General features: G+C 48.8%; 1 protein-coding gene across 1 annotated transcript in view; it reads right to left on the bottom strand.

Moving 5' to 3' along the window:
• The window catches only part of PLEKHA6 (pleckstrin homology domain containing A6), a 933,224-nt gene extending 906,352 nt beyond the window's left edge, over positions 1-26,872 (bottom strand). The window contains exon 1 of the mRNA XM_085646599.1: positions 26,773-26,872. Coding sequence (XP_085502725.1) covers positions 26,773-26,872 — 100 coding nt within the window. The remainder of the gene's footprint in view (positions 1-26,772) is intronic.
• Between the last annotated feature and the right edge of the window lie 1,006 nt (positions 26,873-27,878).

Here is a 27,878-nt window from a genome sequence, read left to right as displayed (position 1 = left end):
CTCCTGACTCACTCTTCCCTCAACATACAGCGCCGATCTGTACCACTCCCTACCCCTGGCACACGGTGACCACCTCTCTGACCCGCACCCTTTCAGAGATGAATCGTGAGAGAGAGGCTCTCTCTCACGATTCATCATGCCCTCCCTTCCCATGACCACCAGAATACCTCCAGCTCGCCACCTCACATGGCTTACCTCCACCCAGACCCAAAGCACACACCATCTACAATAACATCCTCACCCAACCTTCCCCACGCCCCCGGCTCCTCACCCCCACGGGCTGGGATACATTCCTACGCCTGATCTGCCCTCCTCCCCAGGGCTCCCCACACCCTCGTCCAATGGCTCACCTTCCCTCGGGTTCACTCTGCAGTGGCACACGCTGACCTCCTCACTCCCCCTCCCCATGCCCTGACCCTCGGGCTGCTCACCTCGCAGCTGGCACCAAAGGTTGCACACTGGCATGCTATCCTCTGCAAGGCGGCCTTTCTTGCCCAGGGTCTCTAGGCGCGCCGGTGCATGGACTCGGCCGGTCTCGGTGCTGCTCGCTGCACGCCGGGCATGGGTGCTGCCACCCCTCCTGCCGCCAGTGATGCGTGGTGCTTCTGTAACCCCTTCGCTGCAGGACTCGCGGGCACTGCGCATGTGCGCGCATGCGAACCTCCGGAGGTGCCAGATCTGAACTATTAAAACAAGCTCGATTCTCCTGGAAAAAAAGTACTAAACAAGCACAAGACCTACCAGAAGAGCCCGAAACAAGGCCCACCCCACACAAAGACGAGACTGGGTTAGAAAGGAAAAGAGTATAAGAACAACCATTCAGCGTGCATCACATTGGATTTAGCACGCCTCAGTCGTTCATGCGCCAAATCCCTGCCAGGGGCCGCCACGAATATGTATTGTATCCGATTCCTCGTGGTGGCCCCTGGGGTTTGGTGGCCCTGTGCAGGTGCACAGCTTGCACATGCCTAAGGCCACCCCTGATGCTGTTTTTGTGTAACCGAGACACATGAGAAAAGGATTGAATTCGGTTGCAGCTGGATATTTGTTCTGAACAGCTGCTAAATCGCTAATGTTGGGCTAGCTATCAGTCATACTCAGTAAGTGCAGAGCCCCAGAGCAGAGCTCTCGTGTTTCTTCGGGAGAGGGAGAGGGCATGCATGGACGCTGCAGGAACGGCCTGTGCGAGCTGCAGCTTCCAGTGTTTGTTTACTTGCAGTGTTTTCTCAATCAGAACCTGAATCCAATATATACTGGGCGTTGGTTTATGCTCTAGGAAGATTCTTCCGGTTATTGTCTTTGGGATGGCTTCTTTTGCTTTCCGTCAGTTTTCGCACTGTTAATGTCCTCTTGCTCTCATATGTAATTTTTTATTTCTCTCTAGCATGTGGAAACAGTGCCAGCACGTGGTTAGGATCGGAACTTGTGCAAAACTTCGTTTTGTTATTTTATTTGAGGTTTATTTTTGATTTCAACAGATTTCAGCAAGTTTTGTATCAAAAAGGGTACTTCGATGAGTCAGATACACACTAGAGGATACACTCCAGGAGAGAGTGTTGATCCGGTAATGTACTGCACAGCCGATGTACACATTTCAGGCACAGAAATGATTTACAAAGAGAAGTACACATCAAAATAAGAAATAAAATCGGACAGAAGGGCGGGGGTAGGGGAGTGAGTGATACACTGATAAGCAAGTCTGCCAGGGTCCTGCGTCATGACAAAAGGTGCTTTGCATTTGAAGAGTGAGAAGTTAAAAAACAAAACAAAAAAATCAGCAAAAGTGAAAGCAGGGTTGCGCGCGCGCGCGCCGGCAAACACGCAAGTGGTGCGCGCGCAGCAGCTCCAAAAGTGAAAGTAATCACGCTCCAGATGGCGCCTCGGGCACTGAAAGCTGGCAGCTGTGCACGTTCACACTCGCGTGAACGCAAGCTTTAGGCCATGTGGAAATTTAGCTTGCGAACTGAACATTATCTGCGCCATCTTGTCTCTCCCCAGCGCGACACACAGGAAAGCGCACGGCAGCCATTTTAGGCACCCTGGTCTCTCCCTGCTCATTGCCGATCGCCAGCGCGTCCCCCTGGCGCTGCAAGCATTCCCCTGCGCGCCGGCCACCCCCGCTCTCTCATACACAGGCCATAAACCCTCTCCTTCTGCGCGACCCTGCCATGGAACCACATCCCACGCCTGACCGACATCCCATACATGGTCATGCATCTCTTTGATAACCCCCTTCCTCTGCGCCCCATTGTCCGAACCGATCCCAGGCCATCACCTAGCCCTGCGGATGCAGTTTATTGCCCCTACTGTAAGGGAAACACCCCACATCAAAGGGATTACAGTAGATCAAGGCCCCCCACCCCCCCGAGACCCGACCGGTCGCACACACCCCCGGGAATTGGCGGAATGTCCAGCTGTGTGATAGCCATCTCCTACTGTGGGTGGGGTGGGGACTTCCACTGTAGATATGTGTGGGAACGAGCTTGAAGTGGGGATTCTGAGGATGTTCTTTCATGTATCAAAGCGATCTCAAAAATGTGCCATGTATGATAAACCTGCGATAAAGTCATAAACCTGTGTATAAGAGGCCAGGCCTCAGAGATGCAGCTAGAGCACCTCGTGACGATACCTCGCTGTCTGATCTGATGTGTTCCACTCCGACGGAATAAAACTTTGTTTCCTGCCTTCCAGTCTCCGGCGCCTGCCTCTTTATTGGTTTAGCATCGAATGGTATAAGAGGCGATTACCGCCGGGCAATACTTGAAAGGTTATCGACTACGACTGCCGCTACCATTTAACAATTGGCGTCCCAAGCGTGGGGCCCATCAGCGACATGTGGATCCAGTGGGAGAGGTCCCGACGACCGAGTGAACGACTGCAACGATCGGGAGAGCCCCTGCCCGATAGACCCTCGTCTGGCAGCCGATCATCCGAACTTCACTGGTTCCGAGCAGACCTCTCTCGAGTGATCTACGGTCCTGACTGGGAACCATCAGGAGTGCCGCGGCAATAACGGAGAGTAGAGGACGATCGGGCGCTGGAGGCGGAAGATGAGAAACTGTCCACGCGGTCCGGGTAAGGTCGTGAAACACGACAAATTGCGAAACGATTGATTGATTGATTGAAATACTAGTATTTGCTTATTGATTGTTCTCTTTGAGATATTCGCTGTCTACAAACGGGGAGGAGTAGAAATACTCTCTCTTCCTTTGCAGATAGTGAAGGGTAGGTAACGCAGACTTTTGTCCCCATTGTAACCCGTCGTGCCTATTTTTATCTCCCCACTGATTGATTGTCCGAATATTGATTGTTTTGAAGGATAGTGCTCTTTGAGATATTCTCTGTTTGCAAATAACGTAGAATAGAAATATTCTGTCTAGTCTTTGCAAATAGTGAAGGGTAGGTAACGCAGACTTTTGTCCCCATTGTAACCCGTCGTGCCTATCTCTTTCTCACCATTGATTGATTGATTGTCCGAACACTAGTTGTTCGATATTGGTTCTTTGGAGGTATTCTCTGCTTACAAATAACGAGGAATAGAGATATTCTATCTAGTCTTTGCAAGCAGTGAAAAGATAGGTAGTGCTGACTTTTGTCCCCGTTGTAACCCGTCATGCCTATCTTCTCCCCACTGATTGGTAGTTGGTTCTGCCCGGACCGCTTATTAGAGGTGGACCACCCGGCTCCACTGGAGGGCACCCCTAATAAGGACATGTTCACTAAATATGGACTAGTCGCCGTAGCTTATAGCAAGCTATGGTATAAATATACAAAGAAGGACCCCGAGAGTCAGTGGCCACTGATGGGATCCTTCGACGACCATAAAATAGAAATGCTAGAAATAGCTCTGCGTAGTAATAAAACGACGCCTACTATGCTTGACAGTATCGGCATGTGGCGCAAAGAAGCAACACAACGGAAAAAGAGGGAAGAAGTAAAAGCAGAAAAGGAATTACGAAAGGCAGCTCACCTTGCCGCTAGAAAGTTAGAAGAAGAAATAAAGGAGAGAAGGGAAGCTAAACTCAGACAGGAGCCTGAAACATCAGGCCAGTACCCTGTTAGGACCCCCTCTATGCTCTACCCTGAGTTGTCTTCTAAGCAACGAACGAATGACTAATTGCTATTAGGTCCCCCGATCATTTACATGCTCCCTCCATACGCACCCTCCCAACCGGTAGTGCAACACCCACAACCCCCAAACACAAGCGAAAGCAGTACAGGGGCCTCGGTCCTCACGGCCTCCGCGCCGGCCGAGCCTCTTGTACTGAACACAACGTTGGCAATAACGTTGGATGACCCTGAGATGAGAAAGAAAGATCCCACCAGAATGAATCGACTAACAAAGGATGAACGAGCAGGAATCGACAAGATAGTAAGGACACTGGTGGAGCGAAAGGAAAGTGAGGAGTATATAACAGACGTGTATAACTCGTATGCCGACAACCGCAGACGACACTTTGTCTTACGACTTTGTTATCACGCCCTGAATACATATGAGGATAGGTACCACGCTAAAGGTCCCGAAGGCTTAGCGGCCCTATATAGGAAGGTAGACATTGGGGAAGAAGGAGAGGGCGATGTGACGGACCTCTTCACTCGTACACTCGAGGTCTACCGGCACCTTAAAGAGCACAGACAGACAACCAAAGCAGAAACCCCCATAGCGACTAAGCCCCAGGCAGGAAGGGCTGATACCATGATGCCCATCAAAGAGGCCGCCCCCTACTGGGTCCCCCCACGAGGTCAGGGAACACATGACGACATCAACCACCAAGATGCGAAGGGAAGGGTTGTATATAATTGGGTCTACCAGCCATGGGACCGACAAGACATTTTGACCTTTAGAAAAACCCTACCCGACTTAAGAAAGAACCCGACTGCCTTCTACACCGAACTAGGTACAGCCTTAGGTTCAACAATAATGACCTTAGCAGATATCGACTTGTTCTTCGGGTTATGTCTGCCGGCTGATGTGTGGAAGCAAATCCGGAAAGTTGACCACGCTGAGCCATTCGGATATACTTGGGTACAACTTGATACCATAGACAAACAGCGAGAACCGGGACAGAAACCCCCGAAAGCCATATTGGAGCTCCCAGACAAGATTGTACAGAAGTTGAAGACTCTAATCCCAGAAAGAAAGGTAGACTGGTCGATAGTGACGGCTTGTCGCCAGAAACCCCAGGAGGATGTGTCTGAATACTTCTCTCGATTCGAGACCGTGTTTTCCGATAATAGTGGCCAGGACATGACCACCGCAACCGGACATCACCTCTTTGTCCAGAATTATGTGAAGGGTCTGTCACAAGAAGTCTCCCAGAAGCTACAGACCAGCGAGAGTAGTTGGGCAGCCTCCAAACCCGCAGCAATCCTCCAGATGGCCCAATACTACGAAAACCAAAAGAATGAGAACGATAGGGCGTCAGAGAGGAAGAAAAAGGAACTGAAGGAGAGGGTAATGATAGCACAGTTGCAAGGGGTGACCATAGGAAGGGAACCCCCAAAAGGGAATTACCAACCAACCGCCTCTAGAAAGCTATCCCCTAGAGACCATACACCTGCACCCTACAACGGACGGAGAGACTTAGATGGGAACCAATGTGCGTTCTGTAGAGGGTTCGGACACTGGAAATCCCAGTGCCCGGTCCTTCTGGAAATGAACAAAAATAGGGACCCCAGAGACACAGCATATGACCCCAGAAATAGAGGACAGGGACGAGGGTACACGAACGACGCCATCAACGACAGGCCAGGCAGACCAAACACCTTTGATCGCCCCCGACAAAACCAGTGTCAGCAGTCCGACTACGAAAGCACCCATGACTTCGCATAGGACCGCCAGGGGCAAGGGAGGGATCCAGTCGAACTCCGTGTTGACCAGCAAGGTCCTTACGTCACTGCTAAGGTCTTGGGCACAAAGTCTCCATTCCTGGTAGATACTGGGGCGACACGTAGTGCGTTATCTAAACGACTGATTCCTAGGGCACCCTTGTCTGGCTCACACGTAACCTCAATAGGCTTCGATGGAACGCCCTCCACTAACCCCTTATCAGCACCAATCTCCTTTGACTTAGAAGATAACGCCACTGACACGACCTTTCTGCTCTCCTCCAACACCCCCAATGCTATTATGGGACTCGATTTGCTAAAACATTTCCGAGCTACCATCAGATGTTCCCCAGACGGAGTTCGAGTCATCCTGCACGATAACCCAGATCTGTTCAGACCTTGTCACACACGACGTATGCTCTCTATAACTGATGCTAACCTGTCCCTACTCGACACGTTACCCTCACATCTATGGGCTAAAACCGACTCAGATGTAGGGCGCATGGTGATCGACCCAGTACACATAACCGTCCGACCGGACGCAGTGCTACCAAAGCTTCCACAGTATCGAATATCGCCCGAAGGTGAGAAGGCATTGGTGGAAATCATCCAGTCCCTAGTCAATGCTGGAGTAGTAGAAGAAGTAGTCAGTAATGTTTGCAACAGCCCTATCCTACCCATTGTAAAGAAACAAGGCGAGGGAGATGAGAAAGCATACCGCTTCATTGTTGACTTACGAGAAGTTAACAAAGTAGTCATACCTCAGTACCCCGTGGTCTCAGACATCACCACCATCCTCACCCTAATTCCGTCCACTGCCACCACCTTTACTGTTATTGATCTCAAGAACGCATTCTTCTCCATCCCCATCCACCCAGACAGCCGCTACCTGTTCGGCTTCACTTTGAAAGCCCGGTCGTACAGATTCTGTAGGGCACCCCAAGGCTACACTGAGAGTCCCAGCATTTATAGCCAAGCCCTCAAGAGACAACTAGATACAGTCCAATTACCCGATGGAGTGGTGTTAATACAGTACGTCGACGACATTCTTTTGGCGGCCGACACCACCCCACTTGCTGTCACGGCCACCCTTCATCTCCTCCACTTCCTCGCGGAGAACGGTCACAAGGTCTCCAGGAAGAAGTTACAGTTCTGCCAACCCCAAGTGACATACCTAGGCCACCTCCTATCCAAGGATGGGAGGAAACTTACCCCTGACCAAATTCAGACCATCCTAGAAACCCCTGTTCCCAAAACTCAGAAGCAAGTGCGGTCTCTAGTAGGCCTCACCTCCTTTTGTCGACAATGGTTGCCAAACTTCAGTCTTATTGTAAAACCTCTGCTTTCCCTGTTGGCTAAAGATGTCCCCTTCCCCCTCCCCTGGACACCCGAATGCCAATCCTCCTTCAAAGAATTACGAGACGCCCTCTGCTCGGCCCCAGTCCTAGGAACCCCAGACTACACTAAACCTTTCTCCCTCTACACCCACGAAAGGGAGGGATGCGCGTTGTCTGTCCTAACCCAGTCCATAGGCCCTAAACAACGCCCTTGTGCCTACTTCTCTGCCACTCTTGACCCTGTAGCCAGAGCATTGCCCGCCTGCCTTCGAGCAGTAGCCGCCGCTGCTGTCTCTATCCGGCAAAGTGAGGGGATCGTGCTCTCGAACCCCCTCACTGTATTGGTACCCCATGCGGTTGACACCCTCCTGAACCAGACCAAGACTCAACACCTGACTAGCGCACGACTGACTGGCTATGAACTGACTCTGCTTGCACCCCACATCACATTGAAACGATGCACCACTCTGAATCCAGCCACTCTACTACCTCTCACTGACACTGACCCCAATGCACCCCCCATACATGACTGCGTGACTCTCACCGACGAACAGACCAAGAGTAGGGTTGACCTTCGAGATACTGCCTTCCCGGACCCTGACGGAGAACTATGGGTGGATGGCTCATGCATCAAGCTCCCCGATGGCACCACTTCCGCTGCCTATGCAGTCACCACAGCCCGAACAGTTGTTGAGACAGCCCGCATCACACAGCGATCCGCACAGGCGGCTGAACTGATTGCTCTCACACGAGCATGCATCCTGGCAGCAGGGACAACCGCAAACATTTACACAGACAGCCAATACGCCTTCGGGGTAGTTCACCACTTTGGGCTCCTTTGGAAGGAGAGGGGATTCTTGACTTCCCATGGCACACCCATCCTACATGGAGATCTAGTCTCTGCCCTGACCGAAGCAGTCCTCCTCCCCACACGGCTGGCTGTGATCAAATGCCAGGCACACAAGAAAGTGACAGACATTATAGGACAGGGAAATGCACTAGCTGACATTACTGCCCGAACCACAGCCGAGAATAGGTCCACGACCCGTATGTACGTAACCAGGTCACAAACTGAGAAATGGAAAGATGCTAGGAAAACGATTAGGGACATCCAATTAGCCAGCTCACCACATGAATTAACTGAATGGGCCCGGGTGGGATTGAAGGACGATGACGGTTGCTGGCGAACTAAAGACTCGAACAAATGGTTGCTACCTGACTCATACTTGATCCCCATGCTGACCATGGCACACTCCCCCGCACACATAGGGTCTGCTCCCATGATCAAACTCATCTCCAAAGTCTGGCACAACGACAAAATCTCAGACTCAGCCAAACGTCTGGTCCAACAATGCCTGGTCTGCCTCCAACACAACCCTGGGAAAGGAACTGCTGTACCCCGGGGAGGGTTTGGGGTTCCCAATCACCCCTTTGAAGTCCTACAAATGGACTACGTCCAGTTAGAAAGGTGCCAAGGTTTGAAGTACGTACTTGTCGTTGTGTGCGCCTTCAGCAAGTGGGTGGAAGCCTACCCAACCCGCGACAACACCGCTATGACTACCGCAAAAGTACTACTGAAAGAATTCTTCCCCCGGTACGGCCTTTGTCGAATTTTGTGGAGCGACAACGGCCCCCACTTTGTAGCCGAGGTTATCCAACTCATCTTAAAGGGGCTGGGTGTAAAACAGAAATTCCATGCGGTCTTCCATCCCCAATCTGCAGGCTTGGTTGAGCGACATAATGCCACATTGAAGCTTAAGATAGCAAAAATAGTTGCCACCACAGGACTGAAATGGCCAGACGCTCTCCCGCTAGCATTGCTATCAATGCGTTCCACCCCCACCAAACACCACTTAACCCCCTACGAGGTCGTCTTCGGGCGGCCCATGAACCTTTGGACTGCACCGAAACCAACATCCATCCACGACGTCCCGGACGTCCTCATGTCTGACTATTTGTACAACCTAACTAAAACGTTGTCTGTTATCCATCAGCAGGTGCTGCAAGCCATTCCCGACGTTTCCAGAGGCCCCGGGCACGACATCCAACCGGGTGACTTGGTCTTAGTGCGTAACTTCCAGCGCACCAAGAGTCTGGAGCCCCGGTGGACGAGCCCTCTGCAAGTCCTGATCACCACCCGAACAGCTCTTCGAGTGGAGGGGAAGCGCAATTGGCTGCATGCACACCACTGCAAGAAGGTATCATCGACCCTGACGACCACGGACAACATCACCGCCCAAGAGGAACTACTGGACAAAGACCGACCATCCCTGAGCCACTGCCCGGATACAGAGACACTTGAATTAACGAAATATCCCGATCCCACTGTCCCATCCAAAGAAGGGTATAACCTACGACGAAAGGAGGGAACTTCGGCTAAGCAGACCACAAACTAAGTTGAAATCTCAAGAGCGGTTGCCTAGCCACCTCAAAGGCCACCAGGAGAGAAACTAAACAAAGTCTGTGGTTCTGCCCGCTACCAAGTCCCTTGAAGGTGATGGAAGCATCCGACATGAAGATGATGGAAGCAACCGGACGCCCAAAGATCCACTACAAAATCCCAAAGACTGACAAAATGCACAGCTCAAAGACTATTGCACTTTTCATTACCCTTCTCTTTTGCCTTCTCCTCATGGTCACCTTCTGGATCATGGAGGAGAGCGCACCCGCCCATAAGATATTGCTGACCACCGTTCCACCTACCACCATGAAAGAACACCATCTGATCTCACTTTCACCCCAAATCCGAGAAAGGCGTAAGGAGTTCTGGAATAACTCTTTTGTGCAGTTGCTCCACCAACACAATCTTGCCTCCAATGCCACTAATTGCTGGATCTGTGGATTGCTACCACATGCCACCGGACACTCTATCCCTTTCATCCCTTCACCTTTTTCGGTCCATGGTTCCTGCCTCGCCTGGCTAATCCTCCTGCAGGAAAGCTACAAGGACAATGCCACTTCCGGCAAAACTGTGTCACACTTCTACCATGGGTTCTGGCTGAACAAAACTGGAAAAACTTCTGCCCCCTTCTGTCCTCTGAGATCAAACACTTCCTTTCACATGAACATCCCTGCCAAAGAACGAGTTGAAATGCAGGTGTTTAACAACCCAGCCAGACCCACCTTCTCTTACCTCCGGAAACGAACGGCCGCCACCCTAACAGTGGCCCTATCCGTCATCAACATCACTGGACTTGTGTGCCTCGAAGGCCTGGGGGCGCAGCTGGTGGGCCACAGCTCCTGCCTCATCACCCGAACATTGGACTCAGTTGATCCACCCTCCTTTGTTGCCTCCCCGAATATGTACTTCGTCTGTGGTACTAAGGCCCACACCTGGCTTCCGAAAGGTTGGGGAGGCACCTGCTACATCGCTTTTGTCTTTCCTCCGACATATGTGGCTCCAGCAAACCATCACCGACAGAAACGTGCCAAAGACATTGCGCAAGCCGACTCCACCGGAGCACAGTTCATGGACGCAGTAAAAGGTCTTGTTCCACTCTGGGGTCCAATGGCAAACAGCCGTGCCATCCGCCACTTAAACCAGGCAGTCGAAACGGCGATGAACATTACGGCTGGCATCCTCGCCAACAACACCGCCGAGCTTCAGGCCGTCCGCCTGGTGGCTCTTCAGAACCGCCTCGTTCTAGATGTGGTTCTGGCTGATCGTGGAGGAGCATGCCGCATCATTGGGTCCAGCTGTTGTACCTACGTACCGGATAACTCACCCTCAGTCTACAAAGCAATTGAACACCTCCACAGACTTTCCGCAGAGGTTCATCAGGAGCAAGAAGAATGGTCACTGGGAAGTTGGTTTTGGGACACTATTAGAAGTTGGGGATGGAGGCTGTTTTCATTTATCCTAATACCAATTGTGATACTATGTGGATGTTGCTTGGGGATTCAGTGTCTGCCACCTTTATGTTCGCTTTTTATGAACTGCATCTGCCCTAAGACTTTGAACTTTGAAGCGGAGCGAATGAAAGCTTTGTATGAGGTGGAAGTTCGTAGAATTATGGGGATAGATCCGAACTAAACAAGCTGGCGAGATATGTTAAAAGGGAGGACTGTGGAAATTTAGCTTGCGAACTGAACATTATCTGCGCCATCTTGTCTCTCCCCAGCACGACACACAGGAAAGCGCACGGCAGCCATTTTAGGCACCCTGGTCTCTCCCTGCTCATTGCCGATTGCCAGCGCGTCCCCCTGGCGCTGCAAGCATTCCCCCGCGCGCCGGCCACCCCCGCTCTCTCATACACGGGCCATAAACCCTCACCTTCTGCGCGACCCTGCCATGGAACCACATCCCACGCCTGACCGACATCCCATATATGGTCATGCATCTCTTTGATAACCCCCTTCCTCTGCGCCCCATTGTCCGAACCGATCCCAGGCCATCACCTAGCCCTGCTGATGCAGTTTGTTGCCCCTACTGTATGGGAAACACCCCACATCAAAGGGATTACAGTAGATCAAGGCCTCCCACCCCCCGAGACCCGACCGGTCGCACACACCCCCGGGAATTGGCGGAATATCCAGCTGTGTGATAGCCATCTCCTACTGTGGGTGGGGTGGGGACTTCCACTGTAGATATGTGTGGGAACGAGCTTGAAGTGGGGATTCTGAGGATGTTCTTTCATGTATCAAAGCGATCTCAAAAATGTGCCATGTATGATAAACCTGCAATAAAGTCATAAACCTGTGTATAAGAGGCCAGGCCTCAGAGATGCAGCTAGAGCACCTCGTGACGATACCTCGCTGTCTGATCTGATGTGTTCCACTCCGACGGAATAAAACTTTGTTTCCTGCCTTCCAGTCTCCGGCGCCTGCCTCTTTATTGGTTTAGCATCGAATGGTATAAGAGGCGATTACCGCCGGGCAATACTTGAAAGGTTATAGACTACGACTGCCGCTACCATTTAACAGCCAGCAAAAGCCAGTGGGTAGCACTTTGAAAACCCACTTACTAAATGTCTTGCAGCGCATGCGCTGGCTCAGACGAGACCTAAAAACGAGGTCTCTCCCATTTCCTGTCCCCTGAACTGTCCTACTTATCCAAGTTCTTCTTTAATGGAGCATCACATCTCAGTTTAATCTCCGACTCACAACCCCCACCCCGGAGTTGGCTTGTGTATTCAATAGAGGTGGTCGAGCCAAAACATTAACTGGGAGAGCTGAGCCAATGGTCTAGCTAGGGTCTTAGAGCCCGTGCACAAGCCGAACCCTGAAAATGTTTGCTATGTAAATCATAGACCAAACCTCACTTAAAATATGATAAAGTCTCTTCAAAATTCTAAAAGTTTATTTCTTTAGCATGTTGAAGCTTTGACATTAATACGTCACATTATAGCATTATGCTGAGAAGTACTATATTAAAAGTGATATTTTTCAACATGAAACTCTCGAACTAGGAGGCGAGACAAATATCATGTAAACCCTAGACTGGCCCAGATTCTTATTAAGAAACATTCCTTATGGTAAGGCTGTTTTTTATATCTTTGTGCACATTTCAGCAGTTCTTAAATAGAGCAAACTCGAGCCAAAAGTATTAGAGAGCTTTACATAAGCATAACATTTCCCACGGTCACCATCTATTGTTTACATGGATAGGAAAATTAAGTGATTTGCCTAGAATCACAGGATGAAGGGGCCGTGAACCGGGTTCCCAGATCCAAAGTCGATAACTCTGGCCCCAACGCCAAATCCAGGGTTCCGGAAGGGAGGCAGGTAGACGTCACATTCAAGCTCGGCTCGTTATGGGCTCGACGTTCCAACAGACCATCGGACAGAGCCAGACTCAAGCTTTCAGTTGCTCACCCATCTCTAGTATTCAAGGACCAAGCCCACTCTTGTAACACCTCCGAATTTTAACAAAATGATACTCGTAGTAAAATTAAAATAAAAAAAAAACTACAGGTACGCAGGGTAAAGGCAGAAGTGTTCGAGACTTGTGCCACCTGTACCCCACCTACTCTCCCCAGACGAATCCTTATTGCCCTGTTTCCCAGACCACACGACGTGTGTTAACCACATGTGATGAGACCGTGGCAGGGGTGACACTGTACATCCGAGTGTTAGGGAAGCGCAGGGCCACCAGTCTGCTCTGTATCAAGGGCTGTAAATAAGAGATACTTCAACACCAGAAAAGACCTCTTAGTGGTTCTCATTCCTTCCCTCACTGGCCTTTCAGCCTTCGGCCAATGCAGGGAGGAGGAAGGAAATGGGTGGGGCATTTAGTTGTTCTGGTTCTTGCCAATTGCCTCCTCCCATCACTATGCTCCTGCCCCGGCCCAGCGTGGCTGCTTGTGCTGTCCTCTACCCTCTTCCTCCCGGAAGGCCTTGCCCGGCTCCATACAGGATAGAGGAGAAATCTTGACTCCGGCCTTTATTAGGAGTCAGATAAAGCGGCACTAATTTGTGGTCACAACTTTACACACTCTGTTTTTCTGGGTGTGGGAACACCAGACCCAATTTTCCTCCTGTGAAATTGCACAAAGCTTTGGCTGCAACACCAGTCAAGTCTCTACCCACATCCCTGCCTAAGGGGTTTTTTTCAGCAAAAGTCCCTCCTGCCTGGGCACCTGTTTCCCTTGACCTCTTCTACCCTCACAGTGCCCCACCCTCAGCCAGCACATACCCCCAGCTCACATTTACCACCTGCTTCCAGAACAAGGAAAACTATGCAGATTTTCTGCCAAGTAGAACCTGGTTCAAACAGTTATTGTCTATTCCGGGGGCCAAACTCATAATTGCACGCTTCTGCATGGGTATTACCACATGGTAATGTGTATTTAGTACAAGGAGTTTGTACCCCACCAGTACAGTCCAACTCATACTGATGACTGCAATGGCGTGACTGACATATGAGGGGACGAGAACAGGGTCCCGTGGCTGTACTGGCACACTGGATGAAACTGGATTATGAGGTCATGGATTATCTCATGGGGAACAAGAGTATATGGTGTGTAGAAAATTGGGCCCATAAAAACACAAAAAACCCCGAAACCGGTCCTTGGATGCTTGTTTCCGGTCCAGGGAGGACCTGGCTTGGCAGTTCGGGCTGGACTGTTCCCATGAGGCACAGGGTCAAGACTGATTTGCATATGGCCAGGTCTATACTGGGGTGGCATGGTGAGCAAAAGAATGATGGATTTAAACCAGATCTCTTGACTGTGGGTGAATGTTTTGATTTGTTCTGCATTCCGTCCATCAATTGTGTGTCTTTTGCATACAAACACAGGTAGTAAATGAGGATGAACATTGTTAAAACAATTCATGGTTCCATCACAATAAACATGTGTCAACATAGCACTTAAATCTTCCTTGGGGACTTTAATTTCCACTGGAGTGACTTGAATGACCCTATAGTCAATAGTCTCAAATCCTTTCTTACGGATCTTAACTGAGTGCACATTTGTGATAGACCCACTCACAACAAAGGGGAGGTTTTGGATCTTATCGCTAAAGATAATGCTACCCAATTGGAATCTATTGTCCCTTGTGATTCGACTGACCATCATCAGGTCATCTTCCACCTCACCTCACAGGCACGAAAACCGAAAATCTAGAATAAAACATGAGAAACATCAATTTCACTGAATCAACAGCACTCAGTGATAACATCCTAGCACACCCAGAGAATATGGTCGATGTACAAGAACTCATGGCCCACTACAACAGCTCCATGAAAAATAGTCTTGATGCAACTGCACCCCGATTCAAACCCTCACTTTTGGTGGGAAAACTGGCGAGAAAACTAAGTAAGAATAGGAAGTGTGCCTCCCCTTCGCCTCCAGCACCTAAGGGGTGGATTTGGCGAAGTGAAGCATATTTTTCTGTACCCACCATCTTGAAGATGGTTAGACTTATCCAATCAGGGCTAGGACTATGCCCCCTTCCCACAGGCGGGTGGCATAATAGTGGGTGTAGACACCCCAGGTAAGGTACCCATCACCCGAGGTAAGGAACCCATAGGTCCCTACCTGTTACTTCCCTGTACCACCCCTAAATGCAGTATTTAGGTGGCTCCCTGAGACCAGAATCCTGATGACCTAAGAAGAGCCGGACACTACAGTGTCGCACTAGCAGAGAAAACTGCAGACACCAACTGTCTTGGCTCCAGCCCTATCGGCCTGTCTGTAGCCCTTGACAATTCTGTGCCAAAAGAGGATCTGTCCTGCAGCCCAGCGACCTCCAAAGCCTTGGGAGGACAGCCTACCTTCGACAAAGATCAAGATCTCCAGTGGACATTGGACCTGTCCAGAAGAAACCAACTTTAAAGAAAAGCAACTCAGCCCTGAGGAACCCCGAAACCGCCTCCAGACCCACATTTGCACCAGACGCCCAAGTCCAAGTGGCTCACCGGTCCTGCAAAGGTTCCCCACCGCTTCTGAGCAGAGCCCACTGTGGGCTGACCCCTGCCGGACTCTACCTAGACACCTGCAGATTGAATCCCAAGACTCCTACTGACCGCGACCTGCACGGTAAGCTGTTACCGAACGCCAAAGGATGCCCGTGCACCCAAAGCCCCTGGGCCTTGGCCAACCATGTCCCTACATCCCCTAGCATCAGAACGTCCTGGGCAGCAGTGGGTTTTCTTTGTGCCATTTCCTGGCCAGTGCCTGCAGTCTCTTTCCAAAACCGATCTCCCCCATTGAATTTCAATGGACGCCTGACGCTGTGTTGGCACTCTGCACTCGGCCGCCACGGAGGATGTAAGTTTGGTGCTGCCCTATGGCCCCTTCCTCCCCCTGTACTTACCTTAAATCCAGGTGATCGACATCTTCCTCTGCTTTACTCACCTGTGAGCAGGGCATCTTCAATCACCCCCAGTCTCCATTGGTTAACATTGGGCACCTGACCCCGAATGTGACCTCTGCACCCGGCTACCCGTGCCGCTGGGGATACATTCTTGGTAGCAATTTGAACCTTGCCTGGTGTTGACCTGAAATTCCGAAATCTGGAACTGTAAGTTGTGTACTTACCTAAAAAACTGCATTCTTGTATTGCTCCCACAGGTTAACATTGCCCAGCCTAAAAAGTGCAGTGTCCACTTTTAAAAGTGTAAAGTATTATTCCTGAAAAACGTACTTACATTTTTGCGTACTTCTTGGTCTTAAAGTAAATCTTGCAAAAAGCTTATTTTTCTAAATATTTGTGTGGATCTCCTTTCTGAGTTGTGTGTCATGTATTAGTCACTGTGTGAATAACAAATATCTTACACTCCTCTGTGTTAGGCCTAAGGCTGCTCGCCCACACTACTACAAATAGAGCACTTTTGATTTACACTAAGCCCTGTACACTTCTGGGGGAATCTCTGGACTCTGTGCACCGTATAACCACTTAGAGATATACCATATACAGAGCCAGAGTCCACAATAAGCCAGCACAAGTATTATTATTATTATTGCGAGGGTGTTTATCAGCCTGCAAATCAATATCCTCTGTACCGCCATAATCTTCGCAAGGCATTGCAAGGGCTTTAGAGTTGGAGCAAACCCTGTTCCACCAAGGCAAACTACTGAGTCCAGAGAAGTGCTCTGCTAAGGGAGTCTCATTACATTTCATCTTCCCTTTTTCCTACACCAAACAGATAACTTATTTGGATATCAACAGTTTTGAGAGATAGTTGGCACCAAAGTAGGCCTCATCCAAATAATTAATATGCCATGGCAGGCTTCACACTTTTTTTACAAGTATTGTTGCAAGAATCCTTGCGGACACAATGTCAAGAGGTTTTTAGGTTGGAGCCACTCGATTCGCCCAACCAGCAGGAGCATGTTCTCCCATGCGGGTCAGCACAGAGGGTTCAGAACCCATCATGAACAGATACAGCATAGCACGCTGGAAGAGTTTGACTTGAGCAGGGTCTATCGAGGGACCAGGAAAATCGAGTATAATTTTTTAAAACTTTGAGATGTTCAACGACAAAGAAGACTTTGGCATTGGGGAACAGCATTGAGACACTGAATGGTCCCAGGAGAGACATTGTTTCCTTCAGGAAAGAGAGGGCTTCACCTTCCTATGGCACTTTTTGTCTTTTTTAGGTCAAGATCTGTTAGATCACTCACTTACAGGTGACTTACGTGGGGGTGAAGGAGAACACCTAGGTAAGCCCCTGCACGCCTAAAACAACTGGCTTCTACTGCCCGGTGGCCTTCAGTGCAGGGAGGAACAAGAACAGCAGCACATGATGTTGTGCTTCACCCGAGGCACCACGAAAACGTGCGGCTGCCTTGTGGCTCCAAAAGGAACACCATTTTGTAGAGCACCTGTGACAAGGCTTAAAACTTTAAAGTTTTCAAAGAGACGCTTGACCTACTTGCTGTCCAATGTCGAGGAGTTTCATGAGCAGGCACCAAGAGCGCCGGACACAAACTGATGAAGCACAGAAAACCAGGAACGCATACCAGAGTAACTGTTGGCTACTAACTTACTCTTGTATCAACCTGTCCGGAAGAGGATTCAAACTGTATGGTGCCCCCTGGCAGCCCTGAAGAGCTATTACTAGGGAAAAGCGTTTCTGGACCAGTCTGAAGCTGGGAAGGATAATTTGTGAGATGAGGAATCTGTGGAGGAGATGTATCCATTACAAGTGAGCAGTAGCTGAGCTATTTGTGCCTGTGCATGATGTCTGTGCTGAGGGCTGGCTCTGTTCATTAAGGATTTGGATTCTGAGATCCAGGGTACGCTTCATTTTACCATCCTGCACATTTCCAATAATTACTGCTTGAAAGGAGCTCCGCTGCACAGCAGAATCTCTCTTCCGCCACAGTCTCTCATGGTGAACTTAGTCTGTGCATGTCTTTAGTCAGCCCACTTACAGCAATCGTTTGGTCTCTGTCGCCAGATAGCAGGTTTCTCTGACCAGTGCCTGTTCTAGGCAGGGATGGGAGGCCCTGAAGAGAAATGCAGTCTGCATTCCGTGAAATGTTGACTACAGTGAATTCCAATCCCCCATTTGTTTCTAAAACCCGTTTGACCCAAGACAAAGCGGGTTGCTCTAGGTGCCACTGCCGGGGAAAGGCACCACCAAGAAAAGGGGGCACAGCGTGGTTTCACGCCACAAGGTGGCTAACTTGGCGTAGCCCCACTGTCCTCCCACAATACTGGGGATGTCCTTATCCTAGAGCACGGGGTCAGCATGCCAGGAATGAAACAGTGCTGTGCAACAGGGCAGGGTTCAAGGGACTGCGCTCACACAGTTTGCCAAATCCCTGGAAGTCTGATGGGACCAGAGAGAGACATGACAAGCACTCTAGCCTGTGGTCCCTTCATCCTGACCTTCCAAAAAATTATTAAGACACATCTCTTCCCCAAAGCCCTCCTTTCCCCTAATTTTTCAGTTCCTATAGAAACTCCCCAGCTTCCTCTCTGTGGCGTGGAGACGCCGCACAAAACCCACAAACTGATGATGGCCTGAGACTTCCAGCTATTCATGTTGGCTTCACATACTCCACAGGCATGGTGCTCCAACTACCCCAGAGGCATGACAAACCCTTGTTCCCCATTTCAAATGCCCCAGAACTAGCACGAAGAGGGCTCTTTAAGCTTGTGCCCTGGCTCAGTTGGAGGTGGCCACGCATCGTGGGCTGTGGGTGCTGCAACACCCCCTAAAACCTTGGAGAAGCATTTCCTGTGCCTTCAAGTCCACACTGCCTTATGACAGGCAACTTTGTTTGACAAACTGTGGCTACTTCTTTGCAAATAGAGAGGTGTGTTTACTATTCCTTTCTCTGAATGCATGGCTAGGATATGTTTTAATTCTAACTAGTGATTCTCTGGCACAGTTGAAATAGGGTGGCACAGTATTACAAGAGTTTTCTGGCAAAATGGAAAAAACAGTCAGCCCACTTAATTCAGGTGATGTTGATGGACAGCACCCCACTTTCAAAACTGTCCCAAGAGCACTGATCTTGGACCTCCGTCACGACCTGGCTGCACTGTCCCAATTCTACTATTCTCTGTTGCTACATGTGGTATTTATATAACGGTTAACCATGGCAGGCTGGCCTATACTGCTTTTTCCCATACGTCTGATCGCTCTGACAGGTCGGGAGGGCTGGGGACAGAAGGTCGATCCATGGCATGCAGGTCATGCGAAAACCTCTTCCCCAGGCCAACAGGAATTTCTTAGAAACCACTGTGTAAAAAATTGAGGAGTTTTCCTACACCCAAAGCGTCAGACTGGGTTTGTCTCTAAATAGACCTATCATCCAATTGATCGAAACAGCCCATGGACCAGGGTAACCAGCTGGTTTCTGTCTTGGATTTTAGTCCTTCTGCCACTGCCCAAGTTACCTCTGCTCACAGGGCTAACAAAGTGTGGTTGTGTACAATGGTGTTGCCACACTTAACAACTATCACAGTCCTTTTTAGGTCTCGGCTAGCATTGCTGCGCACATTCGCAGCTCGATTGGCGAGATTTAATGATTTTGAGGAGTTTCAGTAAAGGGCTTTAAGCCCCGCCCCTCTTTTCCATTGGCTGGCGTCACAGTTTATGCTAAACGGTGGCGAAGCCATTGGAAAAGAGCTTTCCATGTTGCCTCCCTTTGGCTTTTTCAGACGGCCCACTTGGACGGGCTTGCTTTCCTCCCGTCGCAAACCTTTTCTTATCTTTCTAGGGCCATGTGTTTAAACACATGGCCCCATAAAGGTAAGAGATCCCCATGCTCTGGATGAAGATGATTTTGTGGAAACGCCAGTGAATGATTCCTAGTCGCAGTTGAATGTGGGTCACTTTTAAGTAAACTTCTCTATTTAAAAAAAATTAAAATGGGACTTCTCTTTCAGGGCAACCCATGGGATGCATTGTAGTTGTCTTTAAGTTTAGAGATTCCGACTCCATGGTATCAAGAAGCTATACATAAAATGCACATTTTGTCTGTTTTTTTGCCTTACCCTGTCAAATGTCTCAAGTAGTGAGTATCCACATGCACTCTCTCGCGAACGTTGCTCTCCTCTCCTAGCTCTAGGGTCCGTATACATGCCCTTTGCCGTGAAGCGCCGCGAGCCCTGCCACTGCTGCCTTTAAGAAAGGCGCTTTACCCATATTCCGCCAAAGCCTTCCACGCGGCACTACAGCGCCATTTATCGCTGGAGTCTTTACGCCGGAATCTTTAATTCCCACTTCCTTAAAGCATGTCGCTGTTTCCAGTTTAACGGCGCTTACGTGTGCTCCCTGGTTCACCAGACAAGTGATCTATAGCATGCTGAAAGCGCATAGCATCGACCACTGTGCTGAAAGCTCTGTATTTAGGCGCACAAATTAAAGCGGTGCTTCATCAATGTTTGTCGCTAGGCGGATCCCGCATCCCCCACCGCATCCGAGCAGCGCTGTGTGTTAATTCACGAGGGGGGTAGCTGCCTATGCAGGGCACTGGCCTTGTACTCGCTGTGGCATTCAGTGTGTATGTATGTATGTATATGTATGTATGTATGTATGTATAACATATTTATAAAGCGCTCCAATCACCCAACGGGCATCCCGGCGCTGTGATCCAACTGATCCTGTAGAAAAGTTAATACTAACAACGGCAAGCTACTCCGTCCTAGGAAACAGATGAGTGTGTGTAATCTGGTTGAGGCGGTGAACATACCACAGAACTACTGACCCACCCCCCGGGTGTGCAATGCACTTCTCATATTAACACGTGGCAATGATGAGGAGTGACGGCCGGAGCAGTGTGCGGACACCAGGCTGATCCTGTGTGATCCCATGTACCGAGGGTTCAGCCAAACGCCACTGGTTCTCAGGCAGCACAGAGAGGGCACAGACAGCAGCCCCAACCTCGGCTTCCGGCTGGAGAGGGTGTGGTTGAAGATGCGGTCCAATGCAGGCACACAGAGAAGAGGCCGCGGCGGAGCAAGGGTGGCCAAGGCCATAATATATTAAGAGTTCGTTCCCAGGCCCTGTGTTTTTCAATAAACAGCAATTAATTTCGGGATAAGTGAATTCTTCGCCCCCGACTTGGGTGCCACTGCACCTGCTGCACTACACCTCTGAGGCGAGGAAAGGAGCTTGCACCCTCAGAAATAGAGAGGCTTGGGGTTTGAAAGGACCTGGGCAAGGACTTTTCGTACTCCTCCCTTGCTGCTTGCTTTTTACACACTTCCACGGTGCACATGTGCAGTCTGCAGAACATGTATGCACTGCTGCTTCCTTGCTTTTACAGACATACACCGAGGCATGGGGCTGGGCGCACAACCAAGGGACAGCCATCTAAAAAGACTATGTGCGTCCATCAAAATGAAACCGTTTTGTTTGTGTGCCTTGGTAGAGGTTGTTAGGCCTCGGCTAGCGTTGCAGTGCATGCGCTGCTCGCTTTGCGAGGCATGCAGTATACACTATAGTGGGGAGGCTTCGTGGAAGCTCCACCCACATTTATTATTGGCTTATTTCCTCAATGCAGCCTTCGGATAGGTTTTATGCTTGTTAGTCCCGCCTCATGACGACCATGTCATCATTTGTATCCTGCCACGGCTACTGGCCCCTTTACTTCAGGCACTATTTTAGTTCCCCTCCCTCCCCTGCAGTCCGTCCTTCTCGGCCCCTCCCACCCGCACTCCCGTTCATGCACTTTCTTCACGTGCGCATCATGTGAAGTGACGTCGAAGGCAGCTGTTATTATCCATGCATGAAAGCCTCAGTGGCAGTCTCGTATGTGTACACAAGAACACATGTACGACAGCAGCACCGCCACAGTAGTATCTTGAATATCAGGTTCCTCTTCTCCTACCGGTGCGCCGTGTGTCCTGGTTCTGTTTGAATAGGGCCGCCTCTCCCGAGATGCTATGTGGAGGCGGCCGGCGGAGGACGTCTTGCCCGGTATGAGTGTGCCACGGCAGTGGCAGGAGTCAGCACCGGCATACGTACCATACTCCCTGCGTTTCTGGCAGGAGAGAGCTGAGTGTCCGTGCACCCGTGGCTGCATCAAAGTGCCAAAACCTCTTTCGTGTTGTCCACTGCGTGACTTTCCTTCAACATTTATCTACCTAGATAACAGTAACTTCTCGAGCCCAGGCCTCCACCCCGCTACTAACGGGGCAGGCATGACAGAAGAGGAGCAGCAGGCACCTAGAAAAGTCGGTTCTCACTGCCGCGGTCGGCCACACCAACGGCTGACAAAGGGCAGCAGCGGTTCCCTGACAGCAGCGAAAGCTGCAGTCTCAGGGGGATCCAGGAAACTAATCAAGAATTTTAAAGATCGATCCAAGCTGTGCGGGTGTGTTTGAGTCAGTATGTCTGTGTGTGTTTTTGTATGTGTATGCCTCTGAGTCTGTGTGTGTGCCAATGCGCGTGCGTTTGTGTCCATATATGCGTGTGGCTGGGTCTGTGTGTGTGCCTGTTTGTGTCTCTGTGTCAGCATGTTTGTGTGTGTGCTTATAGGACTGCATACCTGCATATTCTAACTGCATACATACCACAGGCAGAAATATCTGCGCGGCACGCGCTTTAAAAAGTTTTCACAATGTGTGATTTTTAAAGGCTCGGTCACTTCTTTGGGTTTTCAGGTCTCCATGTCACTCCAGTCTGTTCCTTGTCTGGTGTCAAAACAAGTTATACGTTATCTTTCTCTCACCCTCACTCTCTGTCCACTTTCTCTCACGCATTTTTCACAGTGTGTGTATATAGCTTGTGTGCTTAAATATGGTTATAACACATGTACATGTTGAAAATGGTCATGCACACACACATTTAAGTTCCATTACCATAGATTTACGATGCATATTTTACCAAAATACACTCCGCCCATTGTTGCAGTATTGTATGTCTTTTATATATACATATACACGCGAGTGCCCATATGTATATTGTGTATGTGTAACATATGTGTTTATATACCAATGAAAACAAATGTGTGTACGTGTGTAGATGGATGGATGGACAGATAGATTGAGTATGGCATGTCTGGATAAACGAATCTGCGTGTGTGTCAGCACGTGTATGTGGACATATGAATATTGTATACATGCACACTAATGCACTAAATGCGTGTTGATGCACGTGCTCGTGCCAAACAATTGAACTACTGCAAAAAGAAAGGTAGTTCGATGATAAGGATATATGTCAATGAATGTATGATGATACAACGCGTACCATCACAACGCGGTATGTTACATCGCGGTCTTGACAACGCAAGTCGTACATCGACTTGCGTTGGAGGGCGCTGGATTTAGGAATAGTGTGAATTACTATTCCAACTCCAGTCTACGTACAGTAGGGAAGGTGTTGGAATAGTAATTCACACTATTCCTTAGTCTAGAGCGCCCTCCAGTGCAAGTCGACGTAATGACTTGCGTTGTAAAAACCACGATGTAACCATACCGCATTGTAATGATTGCGTGGTAAAGGATGTTTCCCATGTCAACTACAATATGTTTGGCGCACGCTACTATGTGGAGACATTCAAACCTATAGCTCCAGTGAGACACGTACTGGTTAGCTTTCTGTCTTTATTCTTTTTATTTTTGCAGGGACCCTGTGGAACGGAAATAACCCCTTGGGTTGCCGGATGTGGTTTGAAATCTGACATTCGCCTTCGGGCCCCTCCCCGAGCGTTTGAAGTATGTCGTGGCTAGCATTGCTTTTGAATCTCTGGTGCGAACTAGCCACATGTGTGTAACACAGCAGACATCTTCCGGCGGGCCCAGGGAGGGAGGCCGCGGTATTTACATGAGTTTATGATGCCAAGTCTGGTGACAATACTCTTCCGGTATTAGCCAATAAAGCGACGCACTATATGGCCGGCTGCGGCCTCATGATGGCCGGCCGAGGGGGAGCCCACCTCTGGACATCAAAGCAGGCCACACTTAATACCACGTTCCTAAAACCAAAGCCACGTCCTTGCAAGAGGCAAACTCTAAACCGGAAAGAGTCTCTAAAACAGGGGTTGATTTTCACTGCCACCGGATAAATAATTCTGTGTATGATTATTTGCGTATTTAGTTTGCACAGCAAGAATGCGAACACGAAGCTAGCTTGTGTGTTCCCCGCTGCCAGGAACATAATCATTGCAGGAGAGGAGGGTGGGCTCTTAAAATAATCTCTCCACTGAGGTTTACCGACTGCCCTGTTTCCCACGAAGGGACACCTCGGCGGGACGGGGGTGGGGGCAGGCAGCATGCCCCCTGCACGGAACACATGTGCAGAACAGATCTGTGCAGGCAGTCGGCTGTGGCTGCATGGCGTGCCGTCCACTGCCAGGTGAACGCCATGGGTAAGCAGGCCTCCGAGGGCCCGGCGGGAGCACTTGACAAAGCCAATAGCCTGGCTTGGTGGTGCCAACACATGCTTTTACAAATGCTGATTTTTACAAGCGGTACGAAAGGGGGCTTGACTGATCACGTCACTTTATCACTGTGCATGCTAACAGTTACATTACACAATAAATGTTGGCATGTATACAGGTCTTTAAGTGGTCCGGTTCTTGCTGGTGATTACGTTTTAACAAGCATTTGCAATGCAATAGGTCTCCCATTTACGTGAGTTTAAGCTATTGGCATTGTAATTGACAATACTTTTTATTTATGTTTTAAAAACAAAAAAAATACTTGGTGTGTCACGCAGTTTGGTGCTTACTTTCCCTCCTTGTTAAACACCAGTAGATGTTTCAGCACCCAGGCTAATGTGCTGCATAGCTAAACACATATAAGGTCCCAAAGACTAGGCCGATTTGCATTGCAAATGCTTGTTTTATGTGCCACCGGTGTTGTAGCATTTATTACTGTCTGGAGGCGAACATGTGAGATACGATCCACCACATGTAGCGCTGACTTAGCTAGAGGGGCAACGGGACACTGTGTGTGTTTGCATCAGTAGGCCGCAGTTTCAACCATACATCTTCATACAAAGTGGCATTCTGGAATGTGTGCTTGTGTGAGGGGCTGGCTCGCCTTAAGGAAACTGCAGACTTACTTTTAAGCGGCGTAATTCACAGCCTTTCTAGGAGCTGCGCCTTTCCTTTCATAGCACGCAATATGCTTTAATCACTGCATGTTGACACTGAGCGAAGTACACACACTTGTGTTGTAAAGTGTTTCGAAATGTATTTTAAAATACTCATGATATCCTCTTTACTTTGAATCTTCACATCAAACAGCAGCCACCGTGTAGAGACAGTCTATAGACAATCTTAGTATTTCAGGTCCACAAACAGAAACCAACTGGAAGCTGTGGCATTGAGCAACATGGGTTCTGTTGTAAAATATATAAAAGTACACAAATCAATATGAAGAATTTTTTTACATAACAATGAAGTTGTGTAAATAAACAAAAGTGTCAATATCAACCAAGTCCTAGATTTTATGATTTTTTTGTATGTGAAGTGAACTAGACTAGGAAACAAAGGCATCAGTGTCAAATAAATATTCATACAAAATCTATCCTACTTTGTAGCTATGATAAAATGACTCTTTAAGAACAGAACACCCATTTTAATGCTTGTGGGAATAATGTGTAGGTGAAATGCTAAATGAAAAATTAGGAAATCAGTGCATACATACATAGGCCGAGCTGTGCCTGCATGGCCCCTTCTTCGGTATTCAGCTGGTTGGTGGATACAGCTCAATCCACAAGCGTCAAGCTGTGTTTCAAAGGGCACAGCTCGCCCCTGCAGGTCTGGTATTTACAGAATGACACGGCGATAACAGAAGGCAGAAAATACCACAAAAGGCAGCCCACTTTCCAGGGAAATATTTCATATGATCTAGGTTACCTCCCTTTCACTTCATCTGGAGTTTGAAATTCACATCGTTTCTCCGGCCTTCAAACAACTGATAAAATAATATCAAATGACCAGGAGATACGTAAAGGATGTAACGTGCGGCGATTGTGAACTTTAAAATCAGTTAAAATCCGGCACATGTTCAGCCATCGCCCTTTTGTAACTGCCATCTGTCAGAGATAGTACTGAGTGTCCGCGTCAGAGCAGCGCGTGCCGGTCACTGTCGCTGTGCAGGAGTGGGGTGTTATGTTGTTATTATAACTGTTGGTGGTATTCACCCAACAGTCATATGTTTACCTTTGAGATATGTGTGGGTGAGCGTGCTTGGAATGCCACTAGGTAAGGGGCATTCGAGTTCTCTAGTCAGTTGCGGTTGTACCTGGAGACTGACGGATGTGTATCCTGGCGCTCGCCTGTTTCTTGTATAATTATTTATCTACAATAAATAATATAACTATCCTCCTGGCGATCTTTCTTCACTTCAATTGGCGACGATTTGGAACCATAACTTACTTAGAGGAATTTTTGCCACCTTTTAAACAACTACGAGACGACAAGCAAGGTGCAGAAAAGACATTGTAAGAAATTTTCGTCGGAAAGATAGACGGTACAAAGGAGTACGTGTGTAAGTTCGGACTTACATGTGGATTTGGGCAGTTAAAAGGTCCGCGTTGGCTGCATCTTTCAAGCAACGTGGAAGTTCCGAAGACGGGCACTGCGCGGAACTCCTGACGTAAGCTGTGAGTGTTGATACGTCAGGAGCATGCGCAGTACCGCTGAACGCGGAAACGTCATCGCGCAAGGTCACGTTGCGTGACCTTGCGTAGCGGCCATTTTGGTTGAGTAAAATTTACAAGGAATCCACAATAAGTACGTGCATTCACTGGCCTTCGACTTGGTTGGAGAAGTTTTTCCACGGGAGGCCGGTAATAGGAAGAAAGGCTTAATGGAAGACTGTAGAAACAGGTGAGACTGTCGGGACATACTAGCGGCGTTACATAGAACGCTTGGATATTGTACAATATTATTATAAAAATATTCGAGGAATATATATTTTTTTGTGTGCCATTAAGAGAAGATTCCCTACAACTGTTAATTATTAATGGATGAAGGGGATAACGAAGCAAATCTCGTAGAGGGAAGTATGGCACAACAAAATTTTTCTATCAGCAATCCACACCCTTTTTGGGCTACAGGACCAGAACCAAGTATTAAATGGATGGAATGGAAGGAATACTTCATAAATTACATTTGTGCAATAGATGAGGCAGGGAAAATGAAACCTGAACAAAAAAAGAGGATACTCCTTCATTCTTTAGGACCTGTGGGACTGAAAACTTATTTGAGAATGTCTACAATTTTGGATGCTAATGTAGATGCCTTCGAGAACACTCTCAAGGATATGGACAGGTACTTTGCTCCAAAGGTTTGCATAGGAGTAATAAGGCACAGATTCTTTCAGAGGAAGCAGACTAAAAATGAAACTGTGGATGAGTGGTTGGATGATTTAAAAAAATTGGCTATAGATTGCAAGTTTGATAACCTGCACGATGACCTAATTCGAGACCATCTAGTCATGCACAATAACAATTCACCTATACAAGACCGCTTATGGGTGAATGGCGACACACTACTCGATGATGTGTTGGCTATAATGAGGAAATCAGAGATGTTTAGTAGATGTGCGAATGTGATTAAAGAAGCGGAGAGAGAACCTGAAAAGAAACCGGACGCGGTATTTAAAATACAAAGCAAAGTTAAAAGCAATTTTCAACAAGCTCAAGGAAGATGGACAAACTACCCGTCGAAGAACTAGGGGAGAAATTTTAAAACTGATGATAGAAAGTGCTATCATTGCGATAGTAGGGATCATTTGGCTTTTAGCAAACTGTGCCCGGCGTTAAGGAAAAAGTGTGGTATTTGTGGCCTGTTAGGACATTTTAGTAAAATGTGTCGTAGACACAGCAATGTAAAATACATATAGAATGAT

Source organism: Triturus cristatus, chromosome 1_1 (genome assembly GCF_964204655.1).
Source record: "Triturus cristatus chromosome 1_1, aTriCri1.1, whole genome shotgun sequence".
In the NCBI taxonomy this organism is placed as follows: Eukaryota; Metazoa; Chordata; class Amphibia; order Caudata; family Salamandridae; genus Triturus; species Triturus cristatus.
Note: the sequence above shows the minus strand (reverse complement) of the source record. Positions and strands in the feature narration are given on the sequence as shown.